We start from the raw sequence: 26162 nt of genomic DNA on the forward strand, positions 1-26162 counted from the left end.
TGGCTCCAATACGGTAGGCGGCGATGTTCGTGTTTAACGGCGAAACAAACAGGCAAGGAAGAAGAATACCACAACATTACGGTACGGTTTAAGAGCCTTTTAGCTAGAAAGATAAACCTGCTGTCCTTAGATTTGTTCCAGGTGAACTCCATAATGGATAATCCCACTGGGTAAATAGCCAGTTAAGTGAGTCGTTCTCGTTGCCGACAATGTTAGTGGGTTAGTTTGAACTTGAGTGTAATTTTCAATATTGGCTTGCTTAGATAGACACAGGCTGAACGTGGTAATCGATAATAAAATAGCACCGTACAGTTTTATTTAAAGTTCTTTCATTTAATACACGGTATCCCGTAATACGTGGCTTCCCCTTGTTTAAGATTACAATTACACGATTATGCATTATGATTAATAATAATCATTTGATTTTAAACGTTGTCTCGTTTCTGTACAGCCATGGCTGTCTTTACGAGATTTAAATCCGCAGTCAGGTGGCGGTATATACCTCCGTGTTCCGTCTACCGACGGAGACTCGACCCGGGCCCGTTACTGCGCCCCGCGGAGTCGGTCCCTGAGCGGCGTGTACACCACGGAGGCGCGGAAAGCGCAGCCCCGCGGCGGCGGCCTTTCTCCCGGGTTACCGCGGACGACCTGGTGTTCTTCAGGGGAGTGCTGCCGGGCAGGGTCATCACCGACCCGGATGTGCTGGAGTCCTGCAATGTTGACTGGCTCAAGACCGTGAAAGGTGAGGTACTGGACCTGTAACCGGGAGGTTGCCCCGAGGGTCAAGCTGCCACTGTTGGGGTCCCCTGAGCAAGACCCTCAACCCACAATTGCTCAAGTTGTACTTGAGCAATTGTACGGTCGTAATTGTAAGTCGCTTTGGATAAAGGCGTCAGCGAAATTCCATAAGTGTAAATGGTGTCGTTAAAAAGGGGCCACGTGTCTGGCGTCATCGACAGTACTGCGATCATTTCTCATTTGCAGGTAACAGCGAGGTTCTCTTAAGACCCAAGACAACTGATGAGGTCTCTCAGATACTCAGGTAAAATGTGCCCGTAGGAACTGTCCATCATGTACAACTATATGCCAAGTTGGTGGCAAGTCTTGCATAACTGCATAATTGTACCAGGTACTGCAATGCGAGGAATCTGGCGGTGTGTCCTCAGGGTGGTAACACCGGGTTGGTGGGAGGCAGTGTCCCTGTGTTTGATGAGATCATCCTCTCTACTGCCTTACTGAACCGAGTTTTGGCCTTTGATACCATCTCAGGTACCCCTCTGCATTCATTTAAACACACAGATAAAAAGGGTCAATAACAATGATCCTAGGGAGTCGTCGTCCTTTAATTAAAATATTGATGCACTTTTACAGGCATCCTAACGTGCCAGGCGGGCTGTGTGCTGGAAAGCCTGTCCGAGTACGCGGACAAACAGGACTTCGTCATGCCACTGGATCTGGGGGCCAAGGGCAGCTGCCACATCGGCGGGAACGTGTCCACAAATGCGGGGGGGCTTCGGCTGCTGCGCTACGGCTCCCTGCGAGGGACGGTCCTCGGCCTTGAAGTGGTGAGCGAACCTTCCGGCAAAAAAAGGCAACAAATGACCAGCGTGAAGGATACGGGAGGCCGACGGCTTGAGCTCAACCCGAGAAGGTCAGAAACTCCGTAAGTCCCTGTCACTCTGCTGTTCGTCACTAGGTGCTGGCTGATGGCAGGGTTTTGAATCTCCTGGCATCGCTGCGCAAGGACAACACTGGCTTTGACCTGAAGCAGCTGTTCATTGGGTCGGAGGGAACGCTTGGGGTCGTCACTGCTGTGACTATTCTGTGCCCTCGTAAACCCAGATCCATCAACGTCGCCTTCTTGGGTACGTTACCTTTCGGTATCGTTGAACACTAGCTCATTTGAATGGATGGTTGTAGCAGTGGATTTTCTTGCAGAACTGTTGCTCTTTTATGTGTTCCAGTATATTTGAATGTGCTTGAGTTAAAAAAATAAAATAAAATAAAATTTTTATTCGTCTCTGTTGGATGTCTCATTATGGGAGTAACCGTTGGTTCCTGCAGGGTGCTCCAGCTTCCAGAACCTGCTGAAGACCTTTCACATGTGCCGGGGAATGCTGGGAGAGATCCTGTCTGCTTTTGAGTTCCTGGATGCTTCTTGCATGAGCCTGCTGGAAAACCATCTCAAACTCACCAACCCCATCTCAGGTACAGGAATAAGGTCAAACTTCACTTTGAGTCAGCAAAGCTGATGTGAGTTGATCTAGCCAACCAAAGAAAATATATACTCTGTTAATTTCATGTCCAGGCTGAATTGCTGAGGATAGACAGAAATGTTCAAACAACTGCCCTCTTTGGATTTTGCATGAAACATCTTTTACCCACCCCAGTTCTGAAGGACACCTAGACGGTCCCAATACACCTGAACCAAGCAATCAAGAACACTGAGTGGTTGGTACAGTTGTGCTCAGATGGCATAGGGACAGATTATGGACCATTTGGGGGTCCTCAGGGATCTGGTGGGGAAATGCCACTCTATATGCTTGAAGGATGGTGTTCAACCTCGAGGAAAACATAATGACCTGACTTATAACACGACTGACAGACTGATTTGATTTTTTCCCAGAGAGTCCTTTCTACATTGTCATTGAGACAGCTGGATCAAACAGTGCTCACGATGAGGAGAAGCTCCACAACTTCCTAGATAAGGTCATGACATCATCACTTGTTACCGATGGTACCGTTGCGACAGAGGAGGCTAAAATAAAGGTAGTGCCTGAAAATTCTATAACACTCTGTGTTAGAGAATTGCAGTCCAGTTTCATTCCTTTAGCAGCAAAATCCTTCTGGCACATTACAAGGCCTCTCGGCTTGATCTTGATGATGTGTGACTGTGTGGCTCCAGGCACTTTGGTCTCTGAGAGAGAGGGTCACTGAGGCTCTGAGGCATGACGGATACACGTACAAGTATGACATCTCTCTGCCTGTGGAGAAGATCTATGATCTTGTTACCGACATGAAGGAGCATCTGGGATCCAGGGCGAAGAATGTGGTTGGATACGGACATGTTGGTATGCTTACCAAAAAAACCCCCACAATATTAATGTGGCTAATGATTCCAATTGGCATAATTAAAATTTGTTTGATAGAGCAAGGTGCTGGAAACACCAAGGTCATGGGTTCAATTCCCATGGAGGACATATTCTGTCTTAATGATTTAAATTATGCCAGTCACTGTGGTTGGTTGTAATATTTTATTCTGTTTGATCCTCAAAGCTGTTGTAACCACCTCCTCTGATCGTTGCTCTCAGGTGACGGCAACCTTCATTTGAACGTCATCTCTCCCACCAAAGATGTGGGGCTGCTAGCAGCCATTGAGCCTTACGTGTACGAGTGGGCAGCGCGGTGTCGGGGCAGCATCAGCGCGGAGCATGGGCTGGGCCTGAAGAAGAGGAACTTCATCTACTACAGCAAGGTGCCTGAAGCTGTGGCCCTCATGGCTAACATCAAAGCCATGCTGGATCCCAGAGGCATCCTCAACCCTTACAAGACCCTGCCCGATGACGCTCACTCACGATAACCTGGTGCAGGCGATGTTGAACCCTTCCTCACCTTATGCTTCTACCACCATTTGTGGCCCAGAGCATCTGATATTAGTGGAGACAAATCCTACAGGCTCTGATGTGCAGCTTTTAAAACTGTGTAAAAAGAAGGTCCCCACGTTGTGTAAGATTTTGAATTTTGGCCTACTGGGTCATTTGGCATTTGCCCAATTTCTGTTCAAGCCCTGTACCTGAGATTATTTTTATTTTTAATGGAGTTCTGGATAAAACCAAGGTAAAGTCTTAAATATGAGAAGTGAGAGATCCATGTTCGCATTTCGCAATTCATAACATGTTGAACACTATGCATTTGGTCCTAAACAAGACTGTCAGCCTGTCACTTGCTCAGCTCCGGTGCTGGACAACAACGGTGCTAATACAGTCGACAAGTAATTGTTTAAAATCAGCAAAACAAGGAATCGTGTTAACAGCATGAGATTTTATTGTAACTTGTCATGTAAATATACTGGATTATGTCCATCATGTTTCCTACCAATTAATTAATTTAAATTCATTTAGGCAATAAAAGAGAATTATTTTGGTTAAGGGTGGGACTTTCCTTCTGGCATGTAAAATGTGCATAAATTCAAAAATCCTTACACAATAAAATCCTAAATGTAAAACATCCATGAAAAATGAACTAAAACAGAAATAAAATTGCATTGCTGTGTAAAACAATGCAATAAAAAGTCATGAGCACCCAACTTGCTTTAAATGCATAACAAACGTTGCTAAAAGAAACGGGACTCTGGCCTGCTCCCGAGCCGCGAGACGGCCCGTGCGCTCTATCCGTGATGCAGCACGTGGACGTGGTAGCCTTGGCTATGGCCCCAGGCACAAGGGGAGACGGTCGCCGTGCGTTAGCTGCCTGTCTGGGTGAGGCTGGGAACCCAAAAAAACAACAGCAACAGATTAAGAACAGTGGGTGCAAACGCTAACCTCCTGTAGACGACAGGCAGCAGAGGGAGGCCGTCGATTCGGACACGGAGCGATTTTATAAGGCATTGTTTAGGTTGATGTCACGAGCAAGAAAATGACAGCTTGTGATTGATTGATTGCACGTGTTCTGCCAATTTTCCAAGGGGGTAGGGCGGGGCGGGGGGAGTTGCATCTCTTTTCACAGTGCGGATAAGCGGAAGTTGTGTTGGGTACCAAACATGTGTTCAAGAAAAGGCAATAACACGAAACCAAGCGCGCCTTAAACTGGCAAAGCAAGGAAGCCTTAACAGACCTAGGTATTCATGAGCATTGTGTTACTTTGAGCGTGCCTATCCTTAAATACACTATATTACATTTTATTACAGTCACAGTTTACAATGCAGTGGTCTGTAGTGGTATTCCTGCTTTGCTCTCATTGACCTTGAATACATTTGTCCCCTCCAGCAGGGAGAGTGGAAGGGTGAACAGAAGGAATGCTTTAAGCTCACAGTAGTAGGCCAAAAGCATTCTCATACAAGATACAGTGCACCTCCCCAGCTGACTCCAAAAGTAGGTTGTCTTTCTTCTAAAGGTGATCCTAGCAATGGCTGTTTAAATCGCACCGGCTCTGCTCATTGTGCACTTCAGTAACAAAACGCACGCAAGCCTTTTGGTACCGGGTACGTTTGGACGCGCCACAATGTACGTGACGGCGACAGCCAGCAAGGGACATGAAGGATTGTGTATGTGAGAAAGTTTTAAAGAATGACAGAAAAATGGTGAAAATGTGCATCAAAAATGTGTGAGAGGAAGCCTTACGATTCTGGAGTCAGTTATGAGAACTCTTGTAATGCAGCAACACGACTTTCAGCGTGGCTGGCCAGGGCGAGGAGGCGTTAGGGATGGAGAGAGCGGTATTGCGCAAAAAAAACGAAACAAAAAAGTGTCAGTGCTACAATAGCCTCTGTCCAGCGGGCATGAGGCATGACGACGCGATGATGTCATAGCTCCTAGTCCAGTCAGAACTGGGCCTGAGACAGCAAGGCCCGCCCCCTGCAGCCAACCAAACTAACACTGGCCAGGGGTGGGTGTGGAGGGGGTGGCTTTAATGTTTCATTGTAAAGAAGGGTGAAGACTCAGGGTTTTTTTTTTTTTTTTTTTTTTTAAACACCCCCCCACCCCCCAAACGTTACTCTAGTAGGTAGTCTTGATACCATACGTCCTATCGCATGTAGTCTTATAATTTATCCAGTGTTATAGATTCACACGCGTATGGTGAGATTGTCTGGAAAATGACCTTCCGAGTTTAAAAACATCCAGCATCTCAGTAAACGGGCTGATCTATAGTCAGTTCCCCGAGGCCTGTCATCATATCTCATCTCTCTTCTCTTGGTCATCTCTCTGTGGCAAGGACCGTACAGTGTGTTGATGCCCAAAATTGGTCTGCTGGCCAGGTATGACAGGTTTCTACAGACGAGGGAGAGAACCCATCAAAACCTTTCGAAATCCTCTGGTCAGTGGTTCAAGCGGTGGTTAAAATTGGTGCAGGCCAGGGTGCAATCCAGGACAGGAAGTCGCTGTCCTGCACAGAAGTACTTTTTATTGAAGTTGGTGAAGGGAAATGGTGCAGGATACAAAAAAGCGAGCCACTGAACGAATGATTCATAAAGAGAACGACTGGCTTTCTTTGTATCGACGAAGGCCAGGAGTGCTGACCTGAGATCAGCGCTGGCTCGCTGTGCTATAACAGACATGATTAAAGGACGGGGGAGGGGCTGCTTCTAGATCAGCAAGACGGAGAACATCCAGGCTCAGAATGCCAGCGTGTGTGTGGGGCCTCTTCCTGTGGGCTCTGGTGATTCAGTATGGCTCGCAATCTCCGTCTCCGAGGGGCGGGGTGGGAGCAGGGAAGAGGGTGGGGCCTCAGCAGTCTGGCTTGGCCTTCTCTAGGGAGCTGTGGATCTTGTCTAGAGTCTTTTTGATGCGCAGTGCTGTCAGGCGTGCTGAAGGGTTCTGGTACCAGCACTCCTTCATCAGTTTCACCAGGGCGGATAGCGTCTGGAGAGACAGACAGACAGACAGACAGACGCGCGCGCGCACACACACACACACACACACACACACACACACACACACACACACACACACACACACACACACACACACAGTCAGCGTGACACAACGACAAGGGCTAACCCTTGGCGGGCGGAGCGTCGTCACTACGTACGGGGTCAGAGAACCAGCGATTGGGCACGAACGGCCTCTGCTGCTCAACACACACCACTTTGCGCATGTCGTCGAAGCTCGGGTCGTTGGGCACCAGATCATAGAACGGAGGTCTGTAGTCCTCCACAATCCCTACAGAGCAACAGGCAGACACTCGGTGATGAGCAACACACAGCAATCGGCTTGCCACGCCACTGAACATAGCAGGAGAGAAAAGGAGCTTTTGATAAGCGCCGACGTCCTTATGAAGAAACACCAACTTTTAACTTGCTTCCGTATGTTTCAGAAGAACTGACCATTGCTATACGTGCGTCGGGCGATCTCCCACAGCACCAGGCCGAACGCCCAGATGTCCACCCTCTTGTAGGCGTCGAAGCAGTCGGTCTGGATGGACTCGTCCAGCACCTCCGGGGCCATGTAGCGTTTAGTGCCCACTTTAGGATTGTTGCCCACGTCCAGCTGGTTATCTGCCTGGGAGTGAGTGACTGCCAGGCCTGTGGGAAGAGAAGGCTTTAAGGAGCAGATGAAAGGCACGGGATGAAGACCCGGCCAACGCTCGCACACACGCAACGCCTTCTGCCGCAAGCTCGCGGCGCCCAGAGGCCGGTACTGACCGAGGTCGGCGATGCAACAGCGTAGGTCCTTCTTCACCAGGACGTTCTTGCTCTTCAGGTCGCGGTGGGCGATGGCCGGCTTGCCCTCCGTGCCGAAGATCTCCGTGTGCAGGTGCACCAGGCCGCTGGCCACCGAGGCGGCCATGAGCAGGCCGTCGGCTGTGTCCACCGGCGCGCGCTGCAGGTAGTCGTACAGCGAGCCGTTCTCGTGGTAGTGTGTGATCAGCCACAGCTGTGTGCTGGAGTTCCGCGACGTCATGTCCGACGCCATGAAACCTGGCGGCGACAGCAGCCCTCAGGGAGCGGTGCATATGTGCAACTTTTTGGAGCTCCTAAATCAGCTCCTAAAGTTCCCCAGGTTTTGATTTTTTTACTCTAGTCTTTGCACTTGTACGTTTAAGTAACAGTCTGGACTACGAGTTTCCAGGGTCATTAATCCACTGAAAACACCACTCATTCATGCGTTTTGCATTTTTCATTTGACCCAGCGGATGGGAGAAGGGAGATGAGGGATGACCCACCTAATATGTTCTCGTGCCGCAGTAGCACGGTGTTGTAGATCTCCGTCTCCCGAAACCAGGACTTCTCGTCTCTTGAGGAGAAGATTTTCACGGCGACGTTCTCTCCCTGCCACTGGCCCCGCCACACCTCCCCGTAACGCCCTTTCCCTGTTTGGGTGGGGGGTTTGGGGTGAAGACAGATCCAGCACGCGGCACGTTTGTGCTTGAGAGTGAGGTGTAGCGCCCGGGGTTAGTGGCTGGGTACAGGGCTCTAGATTCTGGCTAAGCGTAACAGAGCAGCATTTCCTAAGCCCGTCCCCAGCATCTACGAGATGGATCATGTTTTTGCACCATCCCACCTCCTGATGCGCTGGAGCAAAGCCATTAAGAATACTGAACACCCGGCACAGGCGTTGGGGTTAGAGTAAAAACACACTGGCCAGTGGGCCCCATGGTTGACGAATGATGTAATAAGAGTGTGTTTCGCAAGCGTGCCCTCATGCTTACCAACACACTCTACCAGGCTGATCTGGCGGGCCACTGTCCTCTGGACCAGGAAGGGCAGTCCGGAGCCACTGCCTGACGTGCACGACTGATCCAGAAGATCCTGCAGTCGTTAACGTTACAAACTAATTAATGGCACTTAAATTAGTTCCAACGTGTATCTTGAAATGAGGAAAACTAAAGGTTTTACTGCAGCCCACGGGCAACGGAGGGATTTTGGCAGCACTCACTCGCCCTCCTCTTTGAGACCTGCCGGTCAACACACTCCACTTAGCCAGCTGCAGGACATGCTAATCAGCTGGAGTAGGAGCAGGACTTTCTAGGTGTCCAGGAGATGTTAACCATCTGCAAGGGGAGAGCTGGTGACAGCTGCCCCCTCACCTGCCCCTGCTGAGAGACTGATTTCTCAACAGTGATTCTGCTGTAAATAAAGTCTGACTAAGAAATCAGTCGGTCAGTCGGTCAAATCAATCAGCATATCTGCCAAGATCTGCCTGAGGTCAGGCCCGTACCGCCAGCGTGCTGTCTCCCACATTGGAGGTGATGAGGCCATCCACGGCACCCTGCTCCGTGTCGAACTCGCGCAGCCTCTCCAGACGGCCTGGGCGGAGCCTGCGGCAGAGCAGAAGGGTGGGCGTGGCCAGCAGGGCCAGGGCCACCACGGGGCCCAGGAAGATGAAAAGCAGCACCGTCTCTGGGCGATAGCGCGCCGGGCCGCTGCCTGGACCTGCGTCCGGAACAAACCCAGTCAGACGGAACTTTTTTATCCCCCCCCCCCCCAGCATTGAACACAAGTGAAGAAATCTCAGGGAAAACCGCCAGTGCTTTCAGAAATGACTTAATCGCAGCTGATGGCGTCTGTTAATTATTGGGTGGATTTTCAGACGGAATCGTGTTTCACACTTCAGGGGTGGTGCATGGCACCCCTCATCAGTTAAGTCACGTTCTGCTGGGAAAGAATTTATGACCCAGCCGGGATTCTTACTTGTCTGTAGCAGCTGAAGCAGAGACTCCATGGAGGCGTTGACGTTGCACATGGGCTGCGAGCAGCACTCCACCACATGACTGGCTGAGGGCGCCGCCGAGCAGGTCATGCGCCTGCTCTCTGAACCAAACAGACAGCCGCGCCGGAAGGAAGGCTCGCCGTTGCTAATCGTCACGGCGATGAAACACTGCTCCCCCTTACACTGCTCTGACAGGCAGCCACTGCCCACACACATGCAGTCAATGGACCCATCTGGAGCCAGACGCACACGCGGACACAACAAAGCAATCGATTTAGGACGAAGGGCCTGACTTGAATGACGTAAATACTTACAGAGAAGTCTCTTCCTCCCAGATAATTGACCGTTTTTCTTCCTTTTCACTCAGTTCCCATTTCCTCCAATACAAGTTTGACTGGTTCACACATTACACAGCAACATCTAGAAAGCCTCTATGTGTGTTGTACAAGACGTCACACTCAGACATCTAAATGCAAAATGCTCAAAAAAAAACAACCCAAAAAAAACCTTTCCGGGTCGTAGTTCGGGTGAAGTGAAGAGAAAGCTATAAAAACATGAATTGGGTACCTTCAGCCAACAAGCACAACGCCTGGAGCAGCAGGAGGAGAACGACTCGGGCGCAGCGGCAACCCATTTGGTTCACTGCACTGAAAAGGAGAGGAGACACAACAGACTGACCCTCGCCCAGCCCGGCTCCCCCACCCGCCCGGGCTGCGAGACCTCAGCAAGCAACTCCAAAGAGGCCTCAATTTAAAGAACTTACTTGCCAATAAAAGAAGTACACAATTACCCACTTATGTATGTAGTACATACATACTCACATCTTCATATGCTCGCCTGAAGAACCATGTCCAGTTCTTTAAGTAACATCTCAGAGTCGTGCTACGTTTAGCACATAGTACTGTACATTTTGTAAGCAACACTCCATTAAAATGAACAAAACAGCCGAATGCTAACGCTATGGGGGCAAACATCATGAACAATCTGAATCATTTTTAAATGTGAACGCGTGTATGTGGATGATAAAGTTGTACTTTGAACTTAAATTTTCAAATACAGCGTATTCTTGCTGTTGTACAGTTGTTTAATTAAACTTTTGATTACATCATTTAATGTCGTTTGAAGCAAGATGTGAAGAAGTTTTTGCCAACTACAATAACTTTGTAGCTCCAGTGGAAAACTTCATACATTAGACAGCATTTCCCAGCTGATAGGTGTAATTTTGGGTAAGTGGATAACTGTATATTTGCTTTTGGTGCTGAACCATCCCTTAAAATAACACCATGTGTGTGTGTGTCTGTGTGTATACAAAGGGGCAGAATAAAAGTGCAGAAGTATACATGCAGGGATTTATCATCAGCTTTCACATATGTGCAAAGATTTCCAAAAGTCTCAGGATGGTAAGTACACATGCACCTTGTTTCAGTCTAAGCAATCCAAGTCATAAAGGCAAACTCAGCCATGTTTATGTGCCACACAGCATAAAATTGGTTCTAATGCAATTTTATGCTGCGTGCGCTCTTGTGCACACAGCATAAAATTGGTTATAATCATCCACTGTTGAAGCAAGACATGCTAACCCTTAACTGAACTGTTGTGTTTAGAAGGTGGATTCTAATTTCAGTTACAATGAAATTATATTAAAATTACAGATTGGTGAAGATAATTGTTTTAAACTATTAATAATTAAGCATTAATTTCAACAAAATTAAGGGGCAACGGCTTTAAAAATAAAGGTGTCCTCTGGTTTCAGCTTTAATTAATCAATCATGAATGCACACTAATTGATTATTGCATTCTCACATTTGCAGTAGAGGACCAATAGTCGAATGCTAGTATCCAACTAACGGTACTCATCAACCAATAGGACAAACATTACGAATGCGTCTTTAAGCGCAATGTCCGAGTCAAAGAGAAAGCCTGTTTGAGTGCAAACTGTTCCGAAACCAGTTCTCTGCAATAACCCAGAGGCAAACAGTTCGGCCGACCGGAGGGCTGAATGAAGCAGTGCCAGTCTGCTTGGACAGAAGCAGTACCTGAGTGCCAACACGGGACGCTGCTCAGTCTGAGTCGCCATGGCAACCAGCAAGCAAAAAGCCCATCGCAGAACGGCATCAAAGCGACTGGAGGAGAGCAACGTGTCACGAAAAGATAGAAATGTGTGATGGGGGGGGGGGGGGGGGGGGGCTTTAGACTTTTAGGTGGACAGACTAAATCATTCAAGAAAATGGCACAATTACGGTTCCTAGACGAGGAAGACGAACTAATGACGCCAACGCGCTTTAAACGATCAATCTCTTGATGACTTTGGCAGAGACATTATATCGGGTTTGCCGTTTATTATCCGAAGCACGATGCAGAATCCACAAACTTCAATAGACAATGTTGATGATCCGCCCTGGCTTTTCATACAGTCCAAGCAGGTTTCAGCGAGGTGTACTGATAACGCATCCAGAAACCTAATAAAACCACAAAGATTTGAGTAGGGGCGGCCTTACTTTTACAAATCCCGATGCGATTCTCAAGACTGCTTTTAGCTATTTGCATATCCGACCGTCGCCAGGAGTCATCCCCTGCAAACGAATTACAAAAGACACTTTATTTAAGATGAAATTCTTGATGGCCATGTCCGAAATTGTCCCCGCGGCTAACGCTAAGACGATAAAATGGCAGATGAAGGGAGACTTATCACGTCTGGGTTTGGGTTTGGCTGCAGACGGTCATATCTGGCTGGGTTACTTACCTAGTTAGTCTCAAAAACTAAATCTGTCATACGGAACAAGACTTAAAGTGATTTATCCCTACAGTGTTTACTTACTTAGCTAGCTAGCGTGAGTATGGAGAAATGGAAATAAACCATCATATAAACTCACAATTCAGAAATGAGTTACAAGATAAGTAATTCCAGCAACATTCAGCCTTGTCAGAACTATTGTTTAGGTGGGGTAGTTGGCCAGCTGCTTAACTGAATAGCCAACTATAACCAAAATAACCAACGCTGTAGCTGCTGTCTGCCACAGAGCTGTGGCACTTGAGCTGCGGGTCCCAGCTAGCCAGATAGCTAGGCTAGCTAGCTAAAATAAGATAAGACCAGACAATTTACGTACACAGAAAAGTAGGTTAGAGCCAAAAGTAGCATCTCCGTACTTACTGTTAGCCGAATTATCTGAGGACGCTCACAAAATTGAGGGTGAGACTAATACTATTATGTAACACGTTGTGGCATGTTAACTATTAGCTGGCCAGCTACTTATTCAGTCGCCAAAAAAATAAAAACTCGCATCCAACGGTGAAGCTCGCTAACCTAGCAAGCTCTGACTGACTTACACCAACCGAATTCGGGGAGCTTGTCCGGGCTAGGTGAAGCTAACGTTAGCTTAGCCTAGCCTAGCCTAGCCTAGGACGGACACCCCGAGACTTATCATAGTCCCGACTGGGTGCTGTCCACATTTTGCACGCCGCTTTCAGGCACCGGCGCACACGTCGTATCCTTACCCGAACGACGGTGTGGGAAACGCTATCCGCGAAGTTCATGTAACACCGTCGGCTGATCTGGCGGCGAGGAGACGGAGCAGATGGACCACCACCACCCGCGGACACTTTTACGTGGTTTGGACCGAGCTCGGCGAACGTGTCGTCATCCCAAACAACTTGGAGAAGGGAGGCATTGTGGGGCAGGGCGAGTCCGCCAGGCCACGCAGAGATGTAGGTACAGAAAAGCCACCCGCCTAAATAGATACAGCAAGAGCCATTAATTAGCCCATGTTTCTACTAGAGATTACCCAGCTGCGGCTATAGAATCTGCATGGAAGGTTAATACAGGTTAATACATAATAAAGGTTAATACATGTCTAATAACGTTAATAAAGGATAATACATGTCTAATAACGTACGTAACACTCTTTAAAAAAGGTGTGTATATGTGTGTGTGTCTGTGTGTGTGTATATATATATATATATATATACAGACACACAGACACACATATATATATATATATATATATATATATATATATATATATATATATATATAGTATGTGTGTGTGTGTGTGTGTGTGTGTGTGTGTGTGTGTGTGTGTGTGTGTGTGTATAAGAGTGAGAGAGCGCAAGAGACACCTTGTCTCCATGTGTTTCCGTGTCTTCAAGTACGTCTCCATATATGTGGGAACTTTTCACTTGATCTGAGGGGGAACCTAATTGCATTTCTATAGAGAAACTTCTATAGTACACAACTATTTACACAACTCGATGAAGTCACACAATCACACATAAACATGCACATGTGGTTGATCTAAGAAAGCAAAATGCCCTTGCAGTGATAAGACTCAAGGAGCCAGTGGCCTGGCAGTTTTTGTTTTAAAATAGCTTGCTGATTAATGGCCATGTCAGTTTCTGTGTGGGGCGAAAAGAGAATGATGTCAGCAGTGCAAAAAGGGTAAAGTGATAAGGCTGCCGACAGTTTGCAGGTGCACTGTGGCATACCTACTGCTCCTAAGTAATCTGCTTGGATTTGTGGGATTCACAGGAGAGGAATAATGTTGACGTTGCCTGGCAGTAATGATAAATAGTCTGTAGGGAGGGACGATTGGGTTTCACCTGTGAATGCATGGGAACCTGTCCTTTCTTCCGCAGGAACATGCCACAGATTCTTTTACAATAAAACACGAACTCTCCAGCTTTGAATGAGCTTCTAAAGTGTTCATCTGTCTTCGATCATTCACTCTGACTATTCTGGGAGATGCATTTTGTGTACAAGAGTGCCTAAATCTGCTCAGTGGGAGATCTGATATCCTGAATCGTTCGAACCCATTTGTAATCTGCCACATCTGTTGTTTAATCCGAGTTGCAATCCACTACATTTGTTGCAGTTGACAAGGAGCATCTGGACTGTGGGAGACTTGACATGATCATAGCTGTGATGGCTTTGGTTGAGAAGAACCAGGTTACTCCAGTAAAACTAGGCAAACGTGTTTGTGTGTGTGCAAAAAGAGATATTATAACTCGTGGTCTCTGTCGGTGTGCTTATGTGTGTCTGTGTTTGTGTGTGAGAGTCTGTGTGGGTACGCTTCTGTGCCAGTGTGAGAGTTTTTATGTGTGTTTAGTTTCGAAAAGCGAACACCAATGACTCATGTATCTTTTAATAACTCACTGATTATAGAGTAGGGGACACAGAAATTAGATCTGGTATCAAGAGGCCTATATGGTTCTTCAAGTACTCTAGGTGCAGTGCCCAAAGAAGGTCCTGTGTCTCTCCTCTCTATCACTAACCTCAATCAGACCCGGCTCGTTCCAGACCTGGAGTTTAATCCCCACGGGCTTTAGTGACCATCCACAAAAAACCATTGTGCCTTTCTTAATTATAACCTCCCTTACAACTGACCTACCGTGACCAGGGGAGGTAGAGTGCGCAAAATGGTGCATGCCATCAAGTCCCTGCGGACAGGAGCGGAAACACTAGACCGATAAGTGGAAAATACCCGCCCGAACGTTAGCAATGGGTAGGGACGCACAGGGGGCAGGCAGTGCGGCTAGCAGCCAGGTAACAGAAAGCTGCTCTCTAACGCCCACCCCTTCGCTTCAGCTAGGACTAGGAGTGGGGCAACATGAGCCCGTAGAGTTACTTTTCTGCTTTTTCTCTCTCTCTCTCTCTCCCCCCCCCCCCCCCCCCCTTTAGCTTTACTTTCCACAATGACCATGCGGGTCCGAGGGCATTTTGGAGAGTACTGCTGAAAGGTAACATGGACCAACGAGCAGGGCACCTGTGCGCGGCTTTTCTGACGCTCACCCTGGTCGGTGTGTCCACCCAAAACAGCATTAGTAAGTATTTTGTATATCTGATTTTTAATTAGTGAATTGCTAATGCAGAGCTGTTTTCATACTGACAGGATGATATTGTATATTGTGCTGTACTGAATGGTAAAAGGGTGCCAAATGATTATTGTGTTTACCTTTTAGTTTACTTTTACTCAATGTTACCAGTCTACCACAAACTTCACAATACACAAGAATTTTGGTCTGAATGGGAATGCATCTAAATAAACTTATAATTAATGCTTTATTTATGCATTTGCAATTACTTCTATGAGACTGTAATGGCATGTAAAGGTGGCCGAGTTCTTTCTGCACAGTCACCTGGTGCGCTGTGTCTGGCTCGGAGGAGCAGAAGTGTTTGGATCTGGCCGGTAACGTGACGGCACAGAACATCCGCGGCAAACTGCTGTGTGTGCGGGGTGAGAGTCCCACGGACTGCATGCAGAGAATTAAGGTGGGCGATGTCAGGAGGGGCAACAGCACACACACACATAACAAACACCGTTCCGTGTCAGATACTGTCGGATAGCCCAGTAATCCTTGGTTTAGTGTTATTTCCCGTCATGTGGCAGGTGAATTAAGTGCGCTTGAATCGGGCGGCCGAGACATTTGTAAGAGAAGACAGGACTCTTATTGGGGAAAACAATCACGGTTGTCACTTCTGGGCTTTTTCCCCCCGTTAACCAGAACGGCACGGCAGATGCAGCCTCCATGTATCCGGATGAGATTTACACTGCGGGCGTTTGCTATGGGTTAGACGTGGCCGTAGGAGAATCGCACAACGGAGTGGGTGAGCGCAGACGGCTTCACACAGCACACAACCTTCTACCAGACCAGAAGAACATGGCTGTGCTAACCATAAGCAAAAGCTCTGTAAAATCACATACTGAAGATGGAATGATTATTTTAATCCCTGCAGGATTACAGAAACATACAGATTTTATCCTATAAAATGTTACAGACAGTTTTAGTAATGGCTGTATGCACTAGGTCTACATATGTTTATTTTTAACTATTATATATGGCATTTGTGATTTTCTTTTGATTTTCATAGGCTTTTTACTCAACTTTTGCACGTGGATGTAAGTGGACCTTATTAACAGTATTCCACTCGTTACCCCAAAGAATAGCCTCTAGTATTGTAACTTTCAAGACTGGATCAGTTTCTTTGTCATTTCATTCTATTCAGTCTCAGTGGAGCAGACAAAAAACGACCCAAACAATTATTTTGTACATAACTGCCTCCCAAAATAAGCAGATAAGATAAATGTTTCTGTGAATAATATTTTGCCTTGAGGAATGAATTTGTCTTCCGACTTTAAAAGTTACCCTCTAGCCTCCTTAAAAAGCCTCGCAACGCCAACCCTCTTTAAATCTCCACTGCCATATAATAGCCTCTTTTTGCTGCTGGTTGAGATGGAATGTAACCTTTAGAGACTGTGAGACTGAGATGGATGCAAGTGTCTGTGTAAGTGCCTATGTAGAAATAGGCTTTCTTGTTATTTTATATTGTCTCTCCCTACCATGATTAGCACAGGATGTCCAGAAAGCATATAACTAGTTTAGACTAAGCTGATAATATATTAACCCTTAGCAGAAACTGGATGCAACCAATGGGAAATTTGTGTTGTTATTGCATAACTGAACAATGGAGACCTGCAGTGAACATTTAGAGAGTGAGGATGAAGGAAAAGTGATTTTGACACATTGTTATGTGTAAGAGGAACTGTGGGACATTTATTTATAGCATTTAGCTGAGCTTTTATCCAAAGCGACTTACAATTATGACTGAATACAACTTCAGCAGTTGAGGGTTAAGGGCCTCGCTCAGGGGCCCCAACAGCGGCAGGGCTTGAATCGGCAACCTTCCAATTGCAAGTCGAGCACCTTAACCACTGTGCTACCACTGCCCGAAGAGGTAGAGAGAGGAGAACGTCGGGGCTTCCTCTCCTCTCAGACAACGCTGTGCATGTGATGAGTCTTTCTGTGTGCTTTGCTCCACATGACCCCTGACTCCCAACATTCCACGACGCCCATCAGATGGCATTAATTACTACGTGGTGGCCTTGGCGAGGAAGTCGTCCGGAGACCTGTCACTGCTGGAGATGCACGAGAGGAGTTCTTGCCACCCAGGGATTCGGACCACGGTGGGCTGGACCGTCCCCATCGGCTTCTTGGTCAACACGTCGCAGATCAGCGTGGATCAGCAATGCAACTTCCCCCACGGTGAGAGACACCGCCCCCCCCGGGGGGGGGCCGACGTACAGAGCGGATATGCGGCTGATGCGGCTGAAAGCTTGTATATAGGACCACGTGCATGCGAAACTGGTGACAAATGATGATGATGATGATGATGATGATGATGATGATGACTGCAGTCATCTTGCACTCCCTACACAGACGCATACAAGTGCACGTAGGTGAAAGTGTGTGTGTGTGTGTGTGTGTGTGTGTGTGTGTGTGTGTAAGCTGAAACGCAGACAGACGATGCCACTGTGCATTTCAAACGTTTAGGCTGCACTGATGTCCTCCCTCTTCCTCGTCGGCAGCCGTAGGGGATTTCTTCGGCTACAGCTGCGTACCAGGCGCCAAGGACCCGGAGCACGACCCCAAAGGCAACAACCCCAGGAACCTGTGCGAGGCCTGCATAGGTGACGAGAATGACCGGCACATCTGTGTCAACAACCCTCGCGAGCGTCACTACGGCGAGGCAGGAGCTCTCAGGTACAGTGTAGGTGTCAGGGTGAGTGGAGGTGGGTGTGTGTATTCCTTTTTTGTTGTTATTTTGAAGGGGCCAAAATGCCTCAAGATGATAGGAAGAAAGTCATTAAAACATTTCTTGTACTCATTTATTTGCTTATTTACTCATTAATTGCTTTGTTTTAGTACCTGAAAAACCAAAACGTTCCAAAAATGAACACAAGCCAGTGAAAAAACCTCAAAATAATAATACAAGAATATGTGTGCCTGTGTGAATATACATCTCACGGGAGTGGAACAAAATGGGGAAAGATACGTCTGCCGTGTAACACTGTGTGGTTTAGGCCTGTAATCCCATTATCCTGCGCTGTGCTCCACAGGTGTGTGGCTGAGAACCTTGGGGACGTGGCCTTCGTGAAGCATACCACCATCTTCGAAAATATGAACGGTACGTCCATGTCTGGCCCTTCTTGTGTCCACGAAGCAGTTCTCAGGGGCCCAGCACCTCAGAAGCAGGGGAGGGGCCCTCAGCCAAATATCTGAGAGCCACAGCAAGGACATATGCTTCAGCCAGCCTGAACACCGACTGTCAGGCCTAAACAAACAAACAAAAACCTCACCAGCATCTCAAAGCTCTTGCGCGTTCCACCCTATGACAGACACCAGGGGGCAGTGTTTCACAACATCAGATCTCTATCTTACTGGTCCAACGATCTCACTAATGAGTTCCAGTAAACCAGGTATGCCTGCTTCACCCATCGTGAATAATGTGCGTTTGAGATGCCCCCTACTCAGGTCGACAAATCCAAAAGGTGCCCCCCAGTATAAGGATATATTAGATTTACGGACATTTTTAAATGTTTGTGCATGTGTACAGTGATACGCTTCGTATACGGGTTTCTTATTAGTGCATGCGTGTGTGGGAATGTGCCTTTGTGCAAAGATCTGCTCTGAGTGTTGTGCAGTGGTGTGCTATGAACATGCACGGCTGCGTGCTTGCTCTTATTTGCAATGGTGGCTCATACTTAGTGCTGCTTTCAAAAGAGTGTGAAACCTTTCTGCATACTTTACCATTAGTGCAGGATGCGCATTTCATGGTGAAAACATTCAAATTGTTGAGAACAGCTAAGGTACATGTGAGATCTTAATGTTAGGTCATGCCAATCACATAAGCAAAATCACGTTGTCCTCGTTTTACAGCATAAATTAAGTCTAATTGGCACATTAATTGCTTATTCTCACACTTAAAATGGCTTTGTTGCCATTGGGACTGTTTGGTTTTGCTTTAGAAACCATGCCTTCCAAGACTGCGGAATCATGGGATTTAATAGTGTTCAATGTTCATGCCCCTTGAATTTTCACCGGGCATAGAATGTAATACAAGCATTTTTCAATCGTCAAAGGTGAATACTAAGGTTTATGGACACACGAACCATCTGGGAAGAACTATTTTGGCACACTATTCAGTAAAGAAATGCAATTTCGGATGTAGCCTATCACTAGAGCCCCATATGCCTGTATTCACTCCAAACATTCACTATAATATAAAACAGCTGTGAGTGGTTCCAGGCCAAAACCATTGTGTGGACCAGTGTGTGTAAGGCTCCCACTGAGTGCCTAAGGTTATGTGTTGTCTCTTACTGTGTGGAAGGTAAGAACCAGGAGTCATGGGCCCTGGACTTGGAGCTGGAGGACCTGATGATGCTGTGCCCAGATGGAGGCACCTCCCCACCCTCCCAGCACGAGCACTGCCACCTAGCTGTGGTGCCCGGTAACGCGGTAGTGGTGCGCCTGGAGGACAAGTGCCGCGTTTACAAGTTCCTGGAGCGTGTGCAGGTCAGCTGGGTCAATTTGATGTTGGACACGTCATGCCACACACACACACACACAAACACACACACACAGCTCTTTGTCACCCACATGCACCCAAACAGCCCACACATGCACACTGTTTATATTGTCTAATTGTAATAAAATGTTTTGGAACATGAGGTTGACAGCATCCCCGTTGACACTGGGCTCACCATGGAAACCGCGCTAGCTGTGGCGACAGACTGCAGAGCTGCTTCATATCTCAATTGCATATTAGAGTCAGTTTGTCATCAAGAGAGCTGAAATAACAACACTGCGTGCAGTCAGAACTATAAAAGTGGAAGATGTTTAATGCTGGCTATGTGCGTGGTGTGTGAGTGTGTGCTAGACACCAGTCGTAGCGGGCAGAGAGGCACAAATGGGTGAGATCCATAAAACCCTGAGATTCCAGTCAATGATCAGCTTTACCAGCCTTCCTGAGCTCCGTGTTTGGCGTTTCTGTTCTCTCTCCTAAATCAATGTCTCGTTGTGCTGTGATTCATCCTCTGCGCCTATACCAACCTATAATTTAAAGACGTATTTAATTTCCTCGCTGCCATTTCTTTGTTACCATCTTCAGTGCGATGTCTTCAGTCCGCCACGCCGTTTGGTCACAGGCCTTTTGTTTTTTGCGGCCCTTCTTCCAGAACGCATTCGCCAACACCACGCAGGGTTTCTCCCTCTTCAGCTCAGCGGGGTACAGCCAGCCCGACGTCATGTTCAGCGACTCGACCCAGAGGCTGCTGAGGGTGATGGGGACCTACACGTCCTGGCTGGGGCCAAGCTACACCACAGTGCTCCAGGCGTTTGAGTGCGAAGGTAATGCCACTCTACTGCCTCAGACGTTTGAGTGCAATGGTAATGCCAGGCTACCGTGCTCCGGGCGTTTGAGTGCGATGATAATGCTACGGTCCTGACTGGGTATTTGAGTGTGAAAGTAGAGTTACACAAACCATGCGTCAGGCATTTGAATGTGAGGTGCACTTATGCAAACTGTCTTTAAAAACCTTTAAATAAGAACAATGTCATGTAAAATACTTAACATATTTTATACCAAAAGTATCCTTAACCTCCATAAATATCAAAAATATATTACTGTATATGATAGAAGCCATAATCATGTAATAAAAAGTACTAAGAACTTTTTTATATATATAAACAACATATGTAAGCTTATGAAAGCCTAAGTATTAAAGCGCATGTGTTATTTTCATAGACTGTTTGCGCATGGGTACAGCTGTGAATTCTCACCTCTGGTTCCATGCTTCAGGTGTTTGAGTATGAAAGTAAAACATCAGGCATTTGAATGCGGTGGTAACACCGCCCAGGCGTATTTCCAGGGGAAAACTCTTTTCTTTGCTCTTAGCTCGTTCCTAAACTGATTTGTCTTATGTATAACACGGTCGTGTGAAATTTGCAATTAGTTGCTCTGTCTGAACGTCGTCGAGAACTTCATGCTGAGGTCGCAGCATGAAAAATGAATGATTGATTTCAAGTGAACCTGATGGATGCAAACCAAAATGATGAACTGGCTGCTAAGAATGGGCCGTCGTCATGAGTAACGGGGATTTATACAAGACAGCGATAGAAATGCACATAATATCTGGAATAACCAAATAGTATCCGATCATCCTATTCACACGTATTATAAATTAATTCTATTTACAGTTTTACTGGAAGGTAAATGTAATTTTGGGATGAGCGGAACCAAATATTATCTGTTCATCCTACTCCATCCACGCTACAAGTTCGAAATTCCTCATTACACTGACAATGTATCTGAGATGCGAATGTAATTTTAGAATTCTAGGATAATTACAGGCAAAACAGCAGCTCTCCTGAACCTTTGAGAAATGGAGTGCAATGTATTATTACTGCTCAAGTGGAGCTTTATTTATTCACACATGGCACTAACTTACCATGAGACACTTCATTACACACCACACTGCACTGACCTTCTCCTCATTCGCAGGTCTGTGCTGAGGCAGTGGAGAACCCATGCGCTCCCTCTCTCTCTTTCTCGCTCTCTCTCTCTCTCTCTCTCCCTCCCTCTCTCTCCCTCTCTCTCTCGCGCGCTTTCGCTCACTTTCCTACAGCTCCCATATTTCTCTCTCGCTCTCCCTCTCTTCTCTCTGCCGCGCGCACACCATAGGTGTCATCTCTGCCCCCTCCACCCTCCGTGCTTCACGGAGTCCCTCCTCTCTTCTCCTCTCTCCTCCATCAACGCCAAACCGCGTCGCGCGCACGCCGACGCCGGACCTGACCTCTGCCGCCGGAGCCGCGGCTACGTGGTGACGGACGGACGGACGGCAGGAGAGGGAGCTCCCACCAACCAAGAAGGGATCTATTCTTTTGAGCCAATTCCGTGTTATATTCCCTCTAAATCCATGCCATCCGGCAGCTGTCTCAGGCCACAGACGGCCTGCTAGACCAGCAGTACCACTGCTGTCCACGGGATGGCAGTCTAATGAGTCTGATTCAGCTCAAAGAGGACTTAATAATTAGCTCATGCCTTGAATTAGGTGGGTTAGTGTAGAAGACACTAAACTGTGCTGGCAGTGTGTCTCTAGGACTGGGAAGAGCAGTGCTAGATCAGTAGAAGTAGTGAGGTTTAACCAAAAGCAATGCTAGGAGGGAAGTGTCGGTGTAACAGTGGACTAGTTTAAAATCCGAGTCTTTAAACTGGTATCTAATGACTTTAACATGTTGACCGTAGATTTTAAGATGTCATTCTCACTGTTTAAAATCAATATTACACGCTTGAGCCTCTGAAGTGAACAGCTGCCAGGAAGAGTTGACTGAGCTTACGATTTAAGGCTTATACTTTAAGGCGTAGTGTTTAAGGGAATTCTGAACTAAACTTTGCGTAGCACGCTACCCTGATCTCTTCTTGAAACTGTTATAACAACTCACCTTCTCTGTGGATTATGTTCTCCATGGCAAGCACGGTCGTACTGTTCGGCTTCTGTGCAGATAGATTTCAACACAGGTGCTCCCATGCGGCTGTTTTCCGGCTGTCTTCAGGATAACACCATAACGACTTGAACAGCGTTTCATGTAAACAGGCATGCGCCGCCGCCGTTTGTTCTGCGGGGCTACTTACATGAATCTGCACTTATCAATAAAATGCTGACAAAAGAGTTTCCAGGTGGTGCTTTTTACTTTGGCACGAGCTTGCATAGCGCCACGTGCGGAGAACGCTGTGCAGCTCGGAGTACGGGTTAATGACAGATTTACTGAAGCATATGTGCTGTTCTGCACATACACTAATGCATTATAAATGATAATGGCATCTAATATGGGCTCCTAATGGATTGGTTACAGCATGCTGACACAGCTAATTAACATTAGTGATTTTGATTATGGGTTAATTAAGCATTTATGGGCACATGTTGCGACGACCTTGAGAGTGCTGATACACACACACACACACACACACACACACACACACACACACACACACACACACACACACACAATCGCACACTCTCTCAGAAATCCACATATCTAATTATCATTTGACCATGTGTTTTCATATAGTGCCTATTCTTCACAGTTTAAGAGCCCAGCATTAATTATGATTTCGCTCTGGATAGCACAGCGTTGCAGCAACGCTACGGTTATCTTTTGCTCTCCGAGATGTGACGTGATCTTCGTGCACTGGTGTTTTAAACAAAGGCCCTGGTAACGGACTACAGCTGCACCACAGGGGCTTGGGAGGGCAGCAAACTAGTTGTTTAAAAGAGGATAAATAATAATAAAATAAGTTTACTGGAAGCTTGCAGGCGGTGTTCGTAGCAGATGGGCTTCCTGGTCACACACTGTGTGTGCCTCACATTAGGATCTGTGTGTGTCTGCGTGCGTGCGTGTGTCTGCTTGCGTGTGTGTGTCTGCGTGCGTGTGCGTGCGTGCGGGAGAGGCACCAGGCTTCATTAATCTGAGTTTTATATAACGCACTCCCCAGCGACAAACATATGAAGAGGCAAACTCTAGCCATGACAGAGGGCTGTTGCACGTTGATTCCACTGCTGATGAGTCATTAAAGCACCATGTTTCCACGGTTACTGATTCCATAGTGCAGCTCACCACGGCCAAGCGGTTAGAAATCATAATTACAAAGAAGGCATCAACTAGTTATTAACAACCTACACAAGTCAACAGTTGCGTCTGATTGCTTGTGCATGTTACTAAGTCCAGGGAGCCATTATAAGCCCACCTTTAGGCTTGGCAGAGGTAAAATAGCCCATAGAAATCATCACACACACACACACACACACACACACACACACACACACACACACATCCCCTGTTAAAGACCTGCTGCGGTCTGACGGTCCAGTTTGGCAGCTATTCGGATAAGGGATTGAGGCACAGGAAGGACAGGCTATTCCTCAAGTTAATCCCGCTTCCATAGAGACCTTTGGACCGCACAGAAGCTCTGGATCCAGGCCCGAGTCCCCTCTTGGTGTGCACGATCACGTTTCGTGGGCTTATCGGGGTTGGCACGGGGTTACTCCTATGGCCGCGGGTCACGGTGGCCGGGCTGGCCCAATGCACAGAGTACACAGAGAGGGCATGGGCAGTCGAGCATGTGTGTGTGTGTGTGTGTGTGTGTGTGTGTATGTGTGTGTGTGTGTAGGTACTGCATATCTGTCTATGCAGCACAAGATTTGGATCTGAAATCGCTGACAGAGCGTTAACCAACATACATTATGGGTGGCCCATTTCATAATGAGATCCATTATTTATATTATTATATATTATATTACACTATATTTAGATTATTATTCATCTTATGGCCTGTTTCAGTATGAGGTTCCATTATTTTAGCACTAGGAGTGGATGCTAATGAACAATCCAACAGTATGAGTTGCCAGGAGCCTTCGCAAGCGTGACCGCGATTGTCAGTGGAAATGACGCCACCTTTTCCGACTTCCGTTGAACACGTGGTTTGACAGGAAAGTGAGAGAGGGAGATCAAGATATGACTTATCGTAATGATGGTATCCGGTGTTGTCCAAGCTGGCCGGGTGCCGAGAAACCTGCAGTAAATTGCACACCAGAAATATGAACCCTCACGTTTCAGGGGCAGCGAGCTGACAGGTGACGTTGACTTTGAAAGTACAAACAATTACAAGGGTTGCAATTCAGAACCTCTCGTAATCCTTGATGGATCCGTGGTTTTAGAGCGCTACGGAAATCCAAACGCAGCTATAGGCATCGGAAAAACACACCTTGCATCATGTTCTTTGCACGAGCATTAGTGATATCATTTAGCCAGGACTGAATTTAATTAACTTTAGAGAATTGTTAAAAATTTTCAATTATTTTTTAAAGGTTTCTAAAAGGTTTTTTCCAGTACACAATCACCTATAGGTCAATCTACCACTGAGGTAAATAACATTTGGAGACAGTGGGGCCATCTTCTAGGAAGTGTATCGCCCTGGAGACACTGTCACACTGATTAATGAATATGTCTATAATTATCCAGCTTGCTTGCTGTTATATGTTCCTTAACCTGCATACTGAAATTTCATCGATGGGATTTCAACCGAATATCAACCGCTTCACAATTATAGCGCATCTGTGAGCTGGCCAAAGCATGTGGGTGACACTTCGCAAAAGCAACTGCATTCCATCGCAAATTCAGCAACCCTTTATTGACTTTGTGCTGAGTCGTGTTGACAAACGATGCCGGTCGATGGGAGATCCAACCTGCTGGAGGCTTCTAAGTCGGATGTAAAAACCTGAGTGTGTTTACTGCGAGACGTTCTGTTCGTATACCTATGTCCAAAAGGTTTAAGTGCAAGTGAAAAAACAAAACAAGGACATAAAGCTAACGCTCATGTTATAGCCCTATTGATAACAGTTTTGCCCTCAGTGTAAAAGCTACTTATGCAGGACGTGGACGGTAATACCTAACAAAAGAGCTGAAACAAGACGTGTGGCTATTTATCCAAGGCTGAGGCAAAGGTGCTGAGCCTGCACTTTTCCCGTCTGCATGAATAATCTCTGGGCTGCGCAGGGAACGCATCTCCTTGGTGATTGCACCTCGCCTTGTGATGCTAGCACATAGTTCACAGTAAACGGCCTTTTTGTAATCAAACCCTTGGCGTACCAGGCAAAAAACAAACAAACAAGCAAACAAAAACAAAAGCAAAAACAATCTGCAATTTGTTCGTACAAAATATGTAATCCTTGATTAAATACAGAATAATACGGACATCTAGTAAATACACAGCGCAGTGCCTCAGGACAATCATACACTTATTGTGCTGTTTTGTGCAACACTGGTTAAGGTTAAAGTTCAGACTTTCACCCTTAATTTGCAGGCATTTACACCTGTCCTGGGGAAGTATATCAGAACTACAACCCAGAATGATTTGCATGTGCCTGCTGATCCTATTGCTTTGGCAGTGTTTTTTTTTTTTTT

At 46.8% G+C, this 26162-nt stretch overlaps 3 protein-coding genes across 12 annotated transcripts; 2 read left to right on the forward strand and 1 right to left on the reverse strand.

Annotated features, from left to right (window-relative positions):
• Nucleotides 1-23: 23 nt before the first annotated feature.
• On the forward strand, nucleotides 24-4148 carry d2hgdh (D-2-hydroxyglutarate dehydrogenase). Of its 2 annotated transcripts, XM_027021044.3 has the most exons (10): nucleotides 24-81; nucleotides 452-742; nucleotides 985-1042; nucleotides 1130-1269; nucleotides 1372-1565; nucleotides 1697-1865; nucleotides 2065-2208; nucleotides 2627-2769; nucleotides 2906-3071; nucleotides 3312-4148. In XM_027021044.3, exons 1-10 carry the CDS (start codon nucleotides 24-26, stop codon nucleotides 3578-3580), a joined length of 1632 nt encoding a protein of 543 aa, XP_026876845.2. In that variant the 3' UTR covers nucleotides 3581-4148. The 2 variants fall into 2 exon arrangements, with proteins under 2 accessions (XP_026876845.2, XP_026876847.2); XM_027021046.3 differs by lacking the exon at nucleotides 24-81 and having other exon boundaries at nucleotides 662-742; nucleotides 1167-1269.
• On the reverse strand, nucleotides 4027-13002 carry acvr1l (activin A receptor, type 1 like). 7 transcript variants are annotated; one of them, XR_014118773.1, is made up of 12 exons: nucleotides 11867-11941; nucleotides 11405-11491; nucleotides 9936-10015; nucleotides 9350-9601; nucleotides 8877-9091; nucleotides 8368-8467; nucleotides 7882-8028; nucleotides 7361-7636; nucleotides 7043-7240; nucleotides 6748-6878; nucleotides 5340-6578; nucleotides 4027-4484 (listed from the first exon to the last, which is right to left on the reverse strand). XR_014118773.1 is itself a non-coding variant. In XM_027021048.3 (12 exons), exons 3-12 carry the CDS (start codon nucleotides 11443-11445, stop codon nucleotides 6444-6446), a joined length of 1575 nt encoding a protein of 524 aa, XP_026876849.2. In that variant the 5' UTR covers nucleotides 11446-11491; nucleotides 11867-11941; nucleotides 12864-12929; the 3' UTR covers nucleotides 4027-6443. The 7 variants fall into 7 exon arrangements, 6 of the variants coding, with proteins under 6 accessions (XP_026876849.2, XP_026876851.2, XP_081559088.1 ...); XM_027021048.3 differs by adding an exon at nucleotides 12864-12929 and having other exon boundaries at nucleotides 4027-6578; XM_027021050.3 differs by lacking the exon at nucleotides 11405-11491 and adding an exon at nucleotides 12864-12928 and having other exon boundaries at nucleotides 4027-6578.
• otomp (otolith matrix protein) lies at nucleotides 12941-22871 on the forward strand. Of its 3 annotated transcripts, none has more exons than XM_081702965.1 (10): nucleotides 12941-13073; nucleotides 15043-15185; nucleotides 15497-15633; nucleotides 15867-15969; nucleotides 17220-17405; nucleotides 17729-17903; nucleotides 18260-18327; nucleotides 19531-19715; nucleotides 20378-20549; nucleotides 21883-22871. In XM_081702965.1, the coding sequence occupies exons 2-10, from the start codon at nucleotides 15107-15109 to the stop codon at nucleotides 22023-22025; spliced, it is 1248 nt and encodes a 415-aa protein (XP_081559091.1). In that variant the 5' UTR covers nucleotides 12941-13073; nucleotides 15043-15106; the 3' UTR covers nucleotides 22026-22871. The 3 variants fall into 3 exon arrangements, with proteins under 3 accessions (XP_081559091.1, XP_081559090.1, XP_035392119.1); XM_081702964.1 differs by having other exon boundaries at nucleotides 12944-13077; XM_035536226.2 differs by having other exon boundaries at nucleotides 12944-13077; nucleotides 21703-22025.
• The last annotated feature ends 3291 nt before the right edge of the window (nucleotides 22872-26162 follow it).

This window comes from Electrophorus electricus, chromosome 20 (genome assembly GCF_041902795.1).
Source record: "Electrophorus electricus isolate QZ-2024a chromosome 20, ASM4190279v1, whole genome shotgun sequence".
In the NCBI taxonomy this organism is placed as follows: domain Eukaryota; kingdom Metazoa; phylum Chordata; class Actinopteri; order Gymnotiformes; family Gymnotidae; genus Electrophorus; species Electrophorus electricus.